This window comes from Lygodium microphyllum, chromosome 23 (genome assembly GCF_053477565.2).
Source record: "Lygodium microphyllum isolate KBCC chromosome 23, Lygodium_microphyllum_v1.1.10, whole genome shotgun sequence".
Taxonomy (NCBI): Eukaryota; Viridiplantae; Streptophyta; class Polypodiopsida; order Schizaeales; family Lygodiaceae; genus Lygodium; species Lygodium microphyllum.
The window spans coordinates 98,128,438-98,141,596 of NC_141157.1; the positions used below are offsets into that span (position 1 = coordinate 98,128,438).

Consider the following 13,159-nt stretch of genomic DNA (forward strand, 5'->3'; position numbering starts at 1 on the left):
CGAGCAGCTAACCAGTTTGGTCAAGATGTGGATGTGGTTCTCCAAAGACAACATAGATTCGAGGCATATGGTGCCTTGCTCCACCTATAATAGCAGACTGCAACATGCTTTGCTTTCTTGGTGATGATGGGATTGCTAGCAAGTGCTTTGGTGCTCTATGTAAAGAAATGGTATGCCAAACACAAAAGATGCAAAATGTACAACAGTGCAGAGAACACAATCTATAGAATGTTGAATGATAATGTATGAATGAGAATGAACATGATACAATCAAGGGGATTGAAGCATTGTGTATCTAAGATCAAGATTGAGGTGTCTGAATGATAATGTATGAATGAGAATGAAGATAATACAATTAGAGGGGCTTGAACCTTTGTGTATCTAAGACCAAGGTTGAGGTGTCTGAAAATGGTATCAGGGTGTGTTGAACTCTCCCCCCCCCCACAACATGGCTCTCCTCCCCCCCCCTGAAAAAAAGAAAAAAACCCCACTCCACCCAACCCCCCCATGACATGGCCACCCCCTCAAGGGACTAGTGGGTAAAGTAGTAGATTTATATACAATATTTGTAGGTTTAGAGATTTGTAGATTGATAACCGTGACGCATGTATGTATAAATTACCTCTTTTATCACAATGTATAGAATAATAATCTATTAGTATAATGTACATATCAAGTAGCAAATGTTGAGAAACCCTTCACCTGCAATTTGCGTTTTTGTGTTTCTGCATTTTGCGTTTAGGGTTTGCAGCCACAAAAAGGGGCGCCATCCTAGACTGACTATGCCTATTTATAGGCCACTCTCTCATTCATTCCTCATGGCTAATTCATTAAGTCTGTCACCTCTTCTCTCCAGCCTCTCCACTACCCTCACACCCCTTCAGGAGGATATTACGGTTCGTGGTTCATGGCTGTCTTCATCATCTTCCTTGTGCTACGCCACCCTTGTTCCCTTGTATCACATTCACTCCATGATTCAAAACTTCATCATTCCATTCATCAGAGTTTCTTCTCTCTTCTCTTCTCTTCTCCTTGTTTGCCGAGTTCACTCCGTGTTCCTCCCCACAAACCCTACTGTCTCGCTGGTACGTCATCTTTTGACAGCAAATACGTATTTATTTCATACATATCTAGTTAGCTAGTCTAGTAGGCTTTGAGATCTTGATGCTAGGTTGTGGATAGTTGTGCTTCCATGCTTCATCATCAACATCAGTTCTTGAGTCAGTAAGAGACCAATGACCTTTTGGAGGAATGTCCTTGCTTGATTCTACTAGCTCTTTGCCTTTGCCTTTCTTCTTCTGATGAGAAGAACTCATCATGTAGAGCTATTTGCCTTGATCCTTGCCCATTTTCTTAGGTCATGCTCTAGTACAAATCCATAAAGCTTGGCTAGCATGTGGCCAACCACGATGATTCTATAGTTAGTGGGAACCATAGAATCTCCAACTTTTGAGATTGGCACTATAGTATTAGGTGAGCAACTAGCAAGGAAGCCTTTGCAAAGGGCCCTATTGAACATGTGGGCTAGAAGTGGTAATTATATACCTTTGGCATATGAGAGGTGTTATTAGTTTCATCATCTTTTGCTCAACCATTCTAGAATCTATCAATGGGATCTCAAACCATAGCTATACTGAAGAAAGTGGAGGAGGTTGATTCCTTTGGTGGGTTCACTGTGCTCACTCCAATCCTCTGTGTAGGTCTTGTAGTGGGGCCTTCTCTTGATCATCTAGATACATGATTTTAAGTTATCCCATTAGATATTATGAACTCTTGGCGCTCATAGTCAAGGTTGACACAACAAGTCTCATCACAAGTTGCATAGCAGTTGGTCAAGTGCGCCCACCTATAAGATGCAAGGTCAAAACAATGTAATCAAGAGTGGAGTAGACCTTGCATGAGCTCGACTATGGCTATAGCATTCCTGCTTTTCCAGGAGCTGACTACGTCATAAAAGGACCAACCAAGATCTAATTGGGGTTGAACCGCTAAACTATGAGAGTGCGCAACGAAGAGAAACACAAACACGAAGAGAGAGGACAAGAGAAAGACAAATAGGAAAGAGGAATCTGCACTAAATCTAGAATGAATGTTGAATATAATAATGGACTACTCAGTCCCTCCGAGATGTCCCCCTAAAGTCCAACCTGCACACGAGACACGACTCACAATAAAAGGGACTTGATATCAGACACCTCCTAGCCATAGAACCTAGAAGCTAACAACACTCCAGGTCACAACCACATCCCAAGAATTGGCGTCCCATACCACAAGTCCAAGAGTGGTGATCACACAATAAATATGTACAATAGGGCCTTGAGTCCTATAAATATGACTCCACTGCCCTAAACCCAAAGTGCCCTTAGTACATTCACACTAAGTTACTTCACGACCACTGTAACCAATGCTACTAGTGTCCATTCAAATGTCCAAGGACATAACACTTTCCCCCTTATGAATGATTATTATCCTTAGCAATATCATCGTGAACGAAGTGAGAAAAATGACTCTTCAATGAACGCATCAACTGCCAAGTAGCCTCCGCCTCTAGGCGGCTTTTCCACTTAACTAAATACTCCGAATGAATGGTCCAATGGGATCGTTTAGTCCTAAGGTCAAGAACCAATTCACATTTGAGTGGAATATAACAAGTAATATCCTCAAGTTGTAGGACTTTCTTAATCAAAACAATCAATTCACATTGTCCCAATCGTTCTTTCAAATGACTCACGTGGAACACAGGGTGAACTTGGATTTCCAAAGGTAAATCCAATTCATAGGATACACTACTTATCCTTGGTAATCTAGAAAGAAACACAATACCTTGAAGATAGTTTACAGCATTTTCCAGTAGTCATTCAATCGAAGTCCGTTGGGACTTAAAGATAAACCCACATGCCCTCCTGGAGCTTTCAAGGAAAATGGTGTTAATTAGTATAAAACGTGGCACAATCCTAGGCCGTTTTAATGCTTTCCCTAGCAATCATTAACATCTCCTACACATGGTGCAGAAAAGTCAACTATGGACTCCATTTTCACCCTCTTGAGCTCTACAGCAACTGGTGGTTTTGGCTCATAGCCATACATAAGCATAAACACGCCATAACCAGTAGTCGAATGCTTAGCACTGTTATAAGCAAACTCAATCTAAGAAAGATAACGCTTCCAAGAACACATGGACAATCAAGTTTCCAATTTTTGAAAAACTGTTTGCCAAAAATGGCAAGTGAACTTAGGATCCCAGTCACTTACTATTTCATCAAGTAAACCATAAAGCCTATAAAGATGTTCAACAAAGAGACCAGCCAACTCATGGCTTTTCACGAGCGTCTTTGTAGGAATGAATCGAGCCATTTTCGTCAATCAATCAAACACAACCCAAATTGCATCATAATCTTGATTTGTACAAGGCAATCCTACTACAAAATCCATAGAAATGCTACTCCATCTTCTGTTGAGAATTTGTAAAGGATAATCCTCGTCTATTTGTGTCATTTAGCTTTATTAAGCCGACACTATGGCCACTTACGCACATACAATTTAACCATAACCCTAATATACCACCAATAAAAATAACAAGTAAACCAAGGTCAAAGTCCATTGTAAGCCAGGGTATTGCATCATGGCACTCATATAAAATTTTCTTGCAAATATCCTAATCATCAAGCACACACACTTTGCCTTGTTTAAAAAGTAATCCATCACAAATGGAATACTTTTTTGCCATCTTTCTTTGAGTAGCCAACTTTCAGACATCCAAACTACCAAAGCTTCCTGGGCTACTAAATCCCTCTTGAACTAGTTGCAAGATCTTACAAAAGTAAAGATTCTTTTGGCAACGCCCTTTGAGAGAAAGATAGAAATCACTCGAAATTTCAAAGAACCATAAGGCATTAACTTTCGAAATTCGATTGAGAGTATCAATAACTATATTAGTTGTACCCTTTCTATAGTGAATTTTGAAGTCAAACTCTTGCATAAGCTCCGCCCATCTCGCCTTACGGCCGTGGAGATCGTGGCTAATCGCAAAGATATTTTAATGAATGATATTCCATCCAAATAATAAATCAAACGCCATACAAATAATGACGCCATACTTTAAGCACATGGATGACCGCCAACAATTCCTTCCCTTGGGTAGTATAATGTGTTTGTTCATTGATGAGCTTACAGCTTTCAAATGCAATAGGTCAAATATCCTAATAAAAAAATAGCACCCAAACCATAATCACTTGTATCCATATGAACCTCAAAAGGCTTACTCAAATCGATAATCTGCAACATTACTGTAATGGTAACAAGTTGCACGCATATCTATATGAACCTCAAAAGGCTTATTCGAATCAATAATCTGGAATATCAATGTAGTGGTAACAAGTCATTAAAATGTTTAAAAACATTGATTGAGCTCACTAGTCCGAACAACCAGGGGACTAATGCGCTTTTTTTTGCTTCGAATATCCTTAGGTAAATGTATCAAAGGTTTAGTAATATAAACATAGTCTTTTATGAATTTCTTTAAAAACCCCGAAAAGCCTAAAAAAGATTTTACTTGCATTATGATCCCCGAAATAGGCCAGTCAAGCACTACTTGAACCTTTTCAGGATCAATCCGAATGCCACCAATTGAGATGACTTATCAGAGATATAATAGCTTCGTGAGAAAAAATTTACACTTGGATAGTTTGGCAAACAATTGCTATTGTCTTAAAAGACGTAAGACGATATCCAAATATTTTATACCCTCCTCCAATGACTTACTATAAATAAGAATCTTGTCGAGAAAAACAACTATTCACTTTCCAACATATGAACAAAATAAATCATTCATCAACTGTTAAAAAGCTATAAAAGCATTAGTCAATCCAAATAGTAAGACCAAAAACTAATAATGTCCATACTGTGTTCGAAACTCAATTTTCAGCTATTTGTATCTAATAGTAACCAGATCTCAAATCAATTTTTGTAAAATATCGCACACCATAAAGCCAATCTATAATGTCGTCCATCCTAGGTAACAGATATGTATTCTTGATGGTCACCTTATTGAGACCTTTGTAATCGACACAAAAGCGCATTGTGACATCTCTCTTTTTAGTAAGAAAAACAATCATGCCCCATGGAAACTTACTCAGCTCAATAAATCCCTTAGCCAAATAGTCTTGAAGTTGCCTAGCTATCTCATCTTTCTCTTTTGGGTTAAACTTGTAAGATTGCCGAGAAACGAGATGGCTACCAAGCAATCTCTCATTTCTATGGTCTAAGGTTCCACGAGACTACAGAAGTCCATCACGTATCTCGAATAGAAAGACGTCAACATACTCATGTAATATTGGATCTAAATATTCGCTTATATTTGAATTTATATTAAGATTATTATTTAAAAAATAAAAATTGTGAATCAAATGATTAAATTTTTTCAACAAAATAAATATAAGTAGTAACATTTAGATCAAAAAAACATTGAGTAAATTCCATAGCTAAAATCATATGTACATTATTCTCTATAATCCCGGAGGATAAACAGCCCTTGATCACATGAAAATGGTCATCAACCTCAAAAGAAAGTACATGATTTTTATAATCAATATACAAAAAGAGTATTTATCAAAGAACCATGGCATACCAAGAATAACATCAATATAGTCAAGGCTTATAAGTCAAAAATCCATAAGTTAATATTACTGTTGGATCAATAAATCCAAACCTTGTATCACCTAATCCTAGTGATCCACAGTGAGACTCTTCTCGTATCAGACAAAATAAAATTATAAGTAGTATCAATATCGAACAAAACTGTAACCTCTTGGCCATTTATATACCTAGTGACCTTTAAAATATCATGTGGGCTAAAAACAATCTTATTAATGGAAATACTATTATTATTACTAGCATTAACAAAACAATCTTCAAATTTCAAAAGATATACCTAGAGTTTCAAGAGTATTTATTGAAGTCTTAGAAGTAGACTTCACCTTTTTATTCTGGAGATACTCTCGATCATTGCAAAAAGTGACCCATTTAATGGCAAGCATAGCAGCGGCCAAGCGCGAAAGGTAAAGCTTGAGTGGAAGCACACAAGTGGAATTAAGAGCAATGGTGGATACTTATAATATCAATCAGCTCCATCTATTGTTGAATACAATTTACAAAGACGCCATCTTCGTGTGGGAAACGACCCAACGCTCCTATGGTGCTATCTCCATGCTGAGAAATTAGTACAAGTAATCCAAGTTGGTAATCTCAAACATAGTGCATAGCTTATGCATAATATCAGCCACCTTAGTGGCTTGTGATTTGTAATGATCAAATCACATGTGTACAGAATTTGAGAACAAAGTAAAGAATCAACTAAAACAAGTGATATTAATATCCTAATTGCTAATGAATCCTAAGTAATGGAAAGAATGAGTTGATGCATTGGCCTTCCTAAATAGGAGACATGATCCTTTAGGCAAAAGAGCAAGAGGGACACCGTATATGGAAACTCCAAAGGTCACAATGTATGGCTTGCCTTCCCTTATTCCATAGTGAGAAAAAAACAAGAAAAAAGTGACAAAGTATAAATGTACATAAAGTACAACAAGATGAGGAATAGATGTCATCTTATCCTACATCCATCATCCTCCTAAGGAGGGTAAAACGATCCACTGAGAGTCATCCCCCAACCATCTCTCAAGTTATCTCAGTATTTTTCAACAATTTGAGCCATCAGAGGAATAGATTTCAGTCAATCTCTGTTGTAAACCCTAATTTAGGATAGAAATTAGGGTGCTGACAACCGCCTCAGGATGCGTGCTTAGAATTACGGGCCCAAGACTTGAATCCTAACACTGAAATTGAGGAATTTCAGGGAGATTCAAGAGGCTAGCCAATCATTATCAAATTTAGGGCTGAATTTGTCTTTCAAGAAGCAGAATGAAGGCCAATCTCTAAGTAAACCAAGGGACAAATTGATTTGGAAACTTACCGGTCAGTTTTGATAGCAAGAAGTAGTTAGTCTAGTGAAAAAGATCAGAGGATATCAATTGTACTCCATCCATTCGCAATAAAAGTTAAAGAAATACTGCAAGGGGCACGCCGCACCAGTTTTGGGGCCGATAGACTGTCCAATGTCCGAGATTGTATGGTCAAGTGTGCATTTTAATTTTATAAATCTGTTAATTATTGTAATTAAGTGCTTAATTAGGTTATTTACCACTCTATCTGATAAGGAAGGCTGGTTTCAAGCTTCATGAAGAGTTCTGCTACATTGTCCTCCATAGGACAATAGGACACCCTTAACTCAAAATCCACAAGCCGCTCCTGTGCAAAGTGATACTAAACCTCTATTACTTCGTGTGAGCATGAAACACAAGGTTCTTCGCCAAAGCCAAGGCACTCTGCTTATCTATGCATAGCTGTATGGATCTTGTCTATAAAAAGCTAATCTCCACCAACAAGTGATGGAGCCAGCTACCTCCTGAGCTGTAGAACAAAGTATCCTCCATAGAAGATAAGACCACAGTAGGCTACTTCTTACTACTCCAAGAGATAGCTCTTGATTCACGAGCAAAAGCAAAACCTGTAGTGGAGCATCGCGACTCCACGTCACCTATCCAATTTGAGTCACTCCATCCACCAAGAGTGACCCCCTCTCTGTACATAATCCCATAGCATCAAGCCCCCCATAAGTAGCGCAACACATGTAAAGCATATCTCTAGTGAACTTGAGTAGGAGTCTTCATAAAAGAATACAACAATGCCACCACAAAATAGATGTCTGGCGAGATTAAATGAGCTAGATCGAGGATCCAATAAGACACCTGTACCAGGTAGCATCAAAAAGGGAAACTCTAGTAGTAACCAACTTGGACTCAAGATTCATGGGGCAAAAAATAGACCGACACTCGACAATCCCAAGGTCCATCATATCAAACTTTGACCACAAAATATCTGGAGTTTGATCAACCTCCTATGAGTCACTCCCTATGATAATCAAGTCATCCACATACAAGATGACTAAGATACACTTATCAACCACAGCCTTATAATAAAGATTAGGGTCATGATTCAATCGATGGAAGCCACTCTATAAGAAGAATCAATCAATCCTCTTGCACCAAGCCCTAAGGGCTTGCTTTAGGCCGCAAAGGGGCTTTCACAATCTATAGACATGATCCTCCTTCCCCTACATAAGAAAACCAAGATGTTGTGAAATATAAAACTCCTCCTTGAGTATGCCATTCAAGAAGAAAGACTTTACATCCATCTAAAAGACAAGTCAACGGTGATGGGCTGCAAGAGTCAAAATAGCCCAAATAGTAGACATACATGCTATAGGTGCGAAAGTCTCCGAATAGTCTAAACATGTCCTCTATGCAAAGCCCTTACCTACAAGCCTAGCTTTGTGCTTGTCGAAGGAGCCATCAGCCAGGTACTTGGCCTTAAATACTCACTTCAAATCAATCATTGCTTCTTCGTGGACACAAAACCAACTCCCAAGTCTAGTTATGCTCGATTGCATCGAGCTTCTCTTGGATAGCGCAGCACCATACATGTTGTACAAGAGCCTCATCAACTATAGTAGACTTGTGATCTTGAAGAATCTGTGATATAAGAGCATAGTTCACGCAAAGTGAACTATCTTGTTGGGCATGTTTCCTAACTTATCTACATGGGTCTGAAGGAGTCACAAGAAAGTGAGTCACTCCTACATCCTTCATTAGCCATCGATACCACCAAGGAATGGTGATAGACTCATACTGCAACGAGGGGGACCATGAGGTATCTACAATGCACATGTTTGGGATAGGTACTCCCTCTCACTAAGGAAGAAATAGAAATACTCAATGAAGAAGAAGGAATAGAAGAAGCCGTCGAGGATGGAAAATGAGCTAAAGGGAGGGAATGGAGGAGAAGGAAGGAGAGGAGTCGATGACCAAGGAGAGATACCAATAAGTAATATGAGCGGGGCATGATCTCTTCAAGTCCTCCCCTTCATCTTGAGGGTTTGGTTTTAGTCAATGACAAAGAACCACCTGCACAAGAAGCACAATCAATCAAATCATCATAGAGCCCTGCTCACATCTATCTTTCATGTTTTGTCTTCGAGTCATAGAGCCTATAGCCCTTTGAGATCGGGTTGTAGCCTACAAAGATAAGCTTCTTTGACTTCGAGTCGAGTTTGCTACCTCTTTTCTTCTTGTCCACTTGAATAAAAGCATTGCATCCAAATATTCGAAAAAGAGACATAGAAGGCTTCTTCCCAAAGAAAGCCTTATAAGGAGTCATAGCTTGCAATGCTTAAGTCCAAAGCATATTGTAGATATGTACCGCTCTAGCAACCACCTCACCCCAAAGAGAGTGAGGCAGACTCCTATGCTCCAATATCGATTTGGATATCTCTAACATTGTCTGCTTAGCACGCTCCACCACACCATTCTCAAACGGTATGTTTGGATGGGAATATTCCATCTAAATGCCATGATCCCTACAAACCTTAGAAAAAACATTAGAACAAAACTCACCATCGAGGTCAAATCGAACACCTCAAACCTTGAAAGTTGTTTGCATTTCCACAAACACCTTTCAATCACAGAAGTTGGCCTACAGCTCACTCTTGTACTTCAAGAAGTACAACCACACATATCTACTGAAATCATCAACAATCAGCGGCAAATACTTGGCCTTCCCAAGGGAGGTTGTGCGCATAGGTCCACACAAGTCAATGCGCACCAACTCTAGTGATGTAGTAGTCCTCCAAGAAGCAACCTGTGGATGCGGCTGCCTATGTTTCTTGCCCCATAAACAACTAAAACACAAAGTGTGAATATGAGGAAAACCTGGTAGTCCATCCACTAACTTCTTCCGGAGAAGTCTGTTGTCATGTGGAGCACCGTCTCACTCATGCTCACCATGAGGCCTCCAGTTCCTTTGATACCACAAAGCCTCTATCTCTGTGACTGAGCCAAAACCTCAAGAAAAATAAACCACTCTCCCTCTCTACAAGCTATCCGCAAGGATAACCTACCACAAGGTAAATGTGTACTCTCTCCAAAGGTGTGGCCTCTCTCCATCCTGTGTAACTGTCTAATCAGCTGATGCAAATACAATGCAGCAAGCATGCAAGTTGAACTGGCATGTATAAAGGAAGAGAGGCTTATCTTACGAACCGACAGGAATCATACTAAAATCGATTACCAATGCAATTGCTACATGATCCAGGAATTATACTAAAATCAATTATCAAAGGAATCATACTAAAATCGAATACCAACACAATTGCTGCACGATCAATCAACCTTTGCAAGACATTACAGACGCAAATAGATGCGTCTGAACGGAGGTTGCTGGCAGTGATGCTTCAGAATGACGCAACTAACCTTCTGCTTGGTGGATTGCCTGGAGGAGCTAAGGCAAGATATAGCATATGGCAGGAGCTTGGCGAGCACAGACTCGAGCTTACTGTCGTCTGTGAGGGCAAGCCTTGTCAACAGACGTTCCAACGTAGCTTCTTGTTCGGCCTCTCCGTCCCCGCCGATCGTCTTCACATCTGCCATGGTCTCAATTTCCTCTGAGCAATTGTTTGAGCCTCGCTTAAGCAAAGGTTCGAGAATCCGAGTGCTTATGAAATACGTTGTCTTCGATCACCGATATTTTTACATTTTTCTCTATTTACGATTCGGCTCCATTGCGTTTCCATTAATTGCAACTAATGGATTTTTTTGATGCACCTTCACTCTTCACTCACTCCACACGTAACACGATATGTGAAAGCAAGGTATACTCTTGTATTATACAATCAAAGAAAAGTACAACATAGGAATATCTCAAGACTGCACCCTTGTGACGCCACACATGTAAGAGGGGTCACCACTAAGTATAGGGAACCACACGTAAAGTGAAAACTAAACAGGGCTCTAAGTCACTACTACTCCCTATATAGGTGTTTTTGGTAGCAATGCTATGGTATAGCTACAAAATCCTTACACTCACCCCAGCTTACTAGATTGCTATCCTCAATAATCTAAAGAAAGAGCTTATTTGACTCATCCAGGGCCTTAACATAACTTTTGCTAACAAGCTGGCCAATGTCTGCCAATCTAGGACTTGGTGAGACACTCGCGGGGTCTTAACGTAGTCTATACTATCAAACTGGCTAGTGTCTATCACATTAGAACTTGGGGGTCTTAATATAGATTTTTTTAGTAAGCTGGTCAATGTTTGCCCATCTAGACTTGGTAGGGGCTTTTTGGTTTATTTTTGGGTTACCATACAAGTCCACCGACTCAATTACATTTTGAGGAGTGGAGGCATTATTGGGCCTATGATAAGGGCCGTTTTTGGGATGACTCAAGGGGCATTGGAAGAATTGATGGAATTCTCCTTAAGCCAGATAGCGAAGGCATCTTTGCCACGTTCACACGCCTCTGCTTCCAAAATCCAAGTGACTTCCTTGAGAGGGCACCTGCGCCACTTGATGAGATACTCAAGGTATCCTTTTTATTATTGGTAGCAAAGGAATGCTTCTACTTTGAAGGGGCCATTGGAATGGAGCATTGATACGTGCCACCCTGATTGGTTGTCAGGATAGAACTTACGCAGAAGTCGAGCATGAAAGGCATTATGAACACAAATACTTTCTAGCATGTCAAGCTTGTATATGACTTCATTCAACACTTTAGTAATGCGGTAAGGTCCATAGTAGCGATGATTGAATTTGGGCCTCATATTCTTTAAGAGTAACATTTTCTTAGAGCTGACTAGGACCATGTCGCCCTTGGTGAAAAATACATCCTTTCTCTTTTTGTTGGCTTTCTTTGTCCATAGTGATTTTGCTTTGTTCTAGGCTCTACTTGGCCGCTGCATTTTGATCTCTCCATTTCTTCAAGAATTCTTCCACATCTTGATTTTCAACTTTGGCCGCTCCAAATGTTAAGGCAAGGGGGGTGATGACTTCTTTTCCTATGGCCGATTCAAAGGGTGTGTAACCTGTGGCGGAGTGGATGGAGTTGCTGTAGTGAAACTCTAGCACATCGAGGTATAAGGCCCAATCCTTTTGGTCCACCCAAGCATAACTCTTGAGAGATAGTCTTCAATGCCTTGGTTAACTCGCTATGTTTTCCCATCTCTCTCGGGGTGGAAGGATGATGAGAATCACAACTGTGTTTCTAGGGTCTTGAAGAGTTCCTTCCACATGTCACTCATGAATCTTCCATCTCTATCTGACTCTATGGCTAAGGGTAGACCATGTAGCTTGAACATATGTGTGAAGAAGAGGTAGGCTACCTCCTTGGCATTCAATGGCTGCTTGGCAGAGATGAAGTGAGCTTGCTTGGAGAAATAGTCCACCACTACAAAGATGACGGTGTATCCATGGGATTTAGAGAGCTCCACAATGAAATCCATGCTAATTACCTCCCATGGGCGGCTAGATACTGGCATTGATTGGAGTAATCCTACTGGCTTAAAGCATGGTGCCTTCACAAGTTGGCAAGTAGGACATGTCTTGATGTAGTCTATGGCTTCTTCTTTCATGTTTGGTCAAAAGAACTACTTGCTGAGAGCCTCAAGTGTTTTGCTCTGTCCTTTGTGTCCACCTAGTTTTCCATCATGTATTTCATGTAAGATGAGTTTCTTCAGCTCCACATTATTAGGGATGTATAATCTCTTCCCTACGAATAGGATTCCCCCCTCAAGGGTATATATGCCATGAGGTGTCTTGTCAACTTCCACATCTTGTATAATTTCGTGCATGTCTTGGTCCTGTTCCAAAGCCTCCTTCACTAATTCAAGGAAGTTACTGCTGACCACACTGTGACGGCTTTCAAATCAGCTTTATGGCTTAAGGCATTTGCTATCTTGTTAATGCAACCTAGCTTGTGTTTGATCTCCAAGTCAAATTCAGCTAGGAAGTCTAGCCAGTGAGCCTATTTGGCAGATAGATTTGGTTGGGATTGTAAGTATTTGAGGGAGATGTTTTCGGTAAAGACTACTGTGTATTTGTCTTGAACATAATGCTTTCATTTTCTAAGGCAGTGGATTATTGCGAGCATCTCCTTCTCATGTGTGCTCCATCTGATTTTAGCATCTATGAACTTCTTAGATTCATAAGCTATGGGGTGACCTTCTTGCACCAACACGCTCCTAATGCCATAATTTGATGCATCTGTGGAGA

The 13,159-nt window shown here is 40.1% G+C and overlaps 1 protein-coding gene across 1 annotated transcript in view; it reads right to left on the reverse strand.

Moving 5' to 3' along the window:
- The window catches only part of LOC148016520 (ARM repeat superfamily protein), a 177,099-nt gene extending 166,479 nt beyond the window's left edge, over positions 1-10,620 (reverse strand). The window contains exon 1 of the mRNA XM_087664736.1: positions 10,365-10,620. Coding sequence (XP_087520862.1) covers positions 10,365-10,541 — 177 coding nt within the window. The 5' untranslated portion in view covers positions 10,542-10,620. The remainder of the gene's footprint in view (positions 1-10,364) is intronic.
- Positions 10,621-13,159: the final 2,539 nt, after the last annotated feature.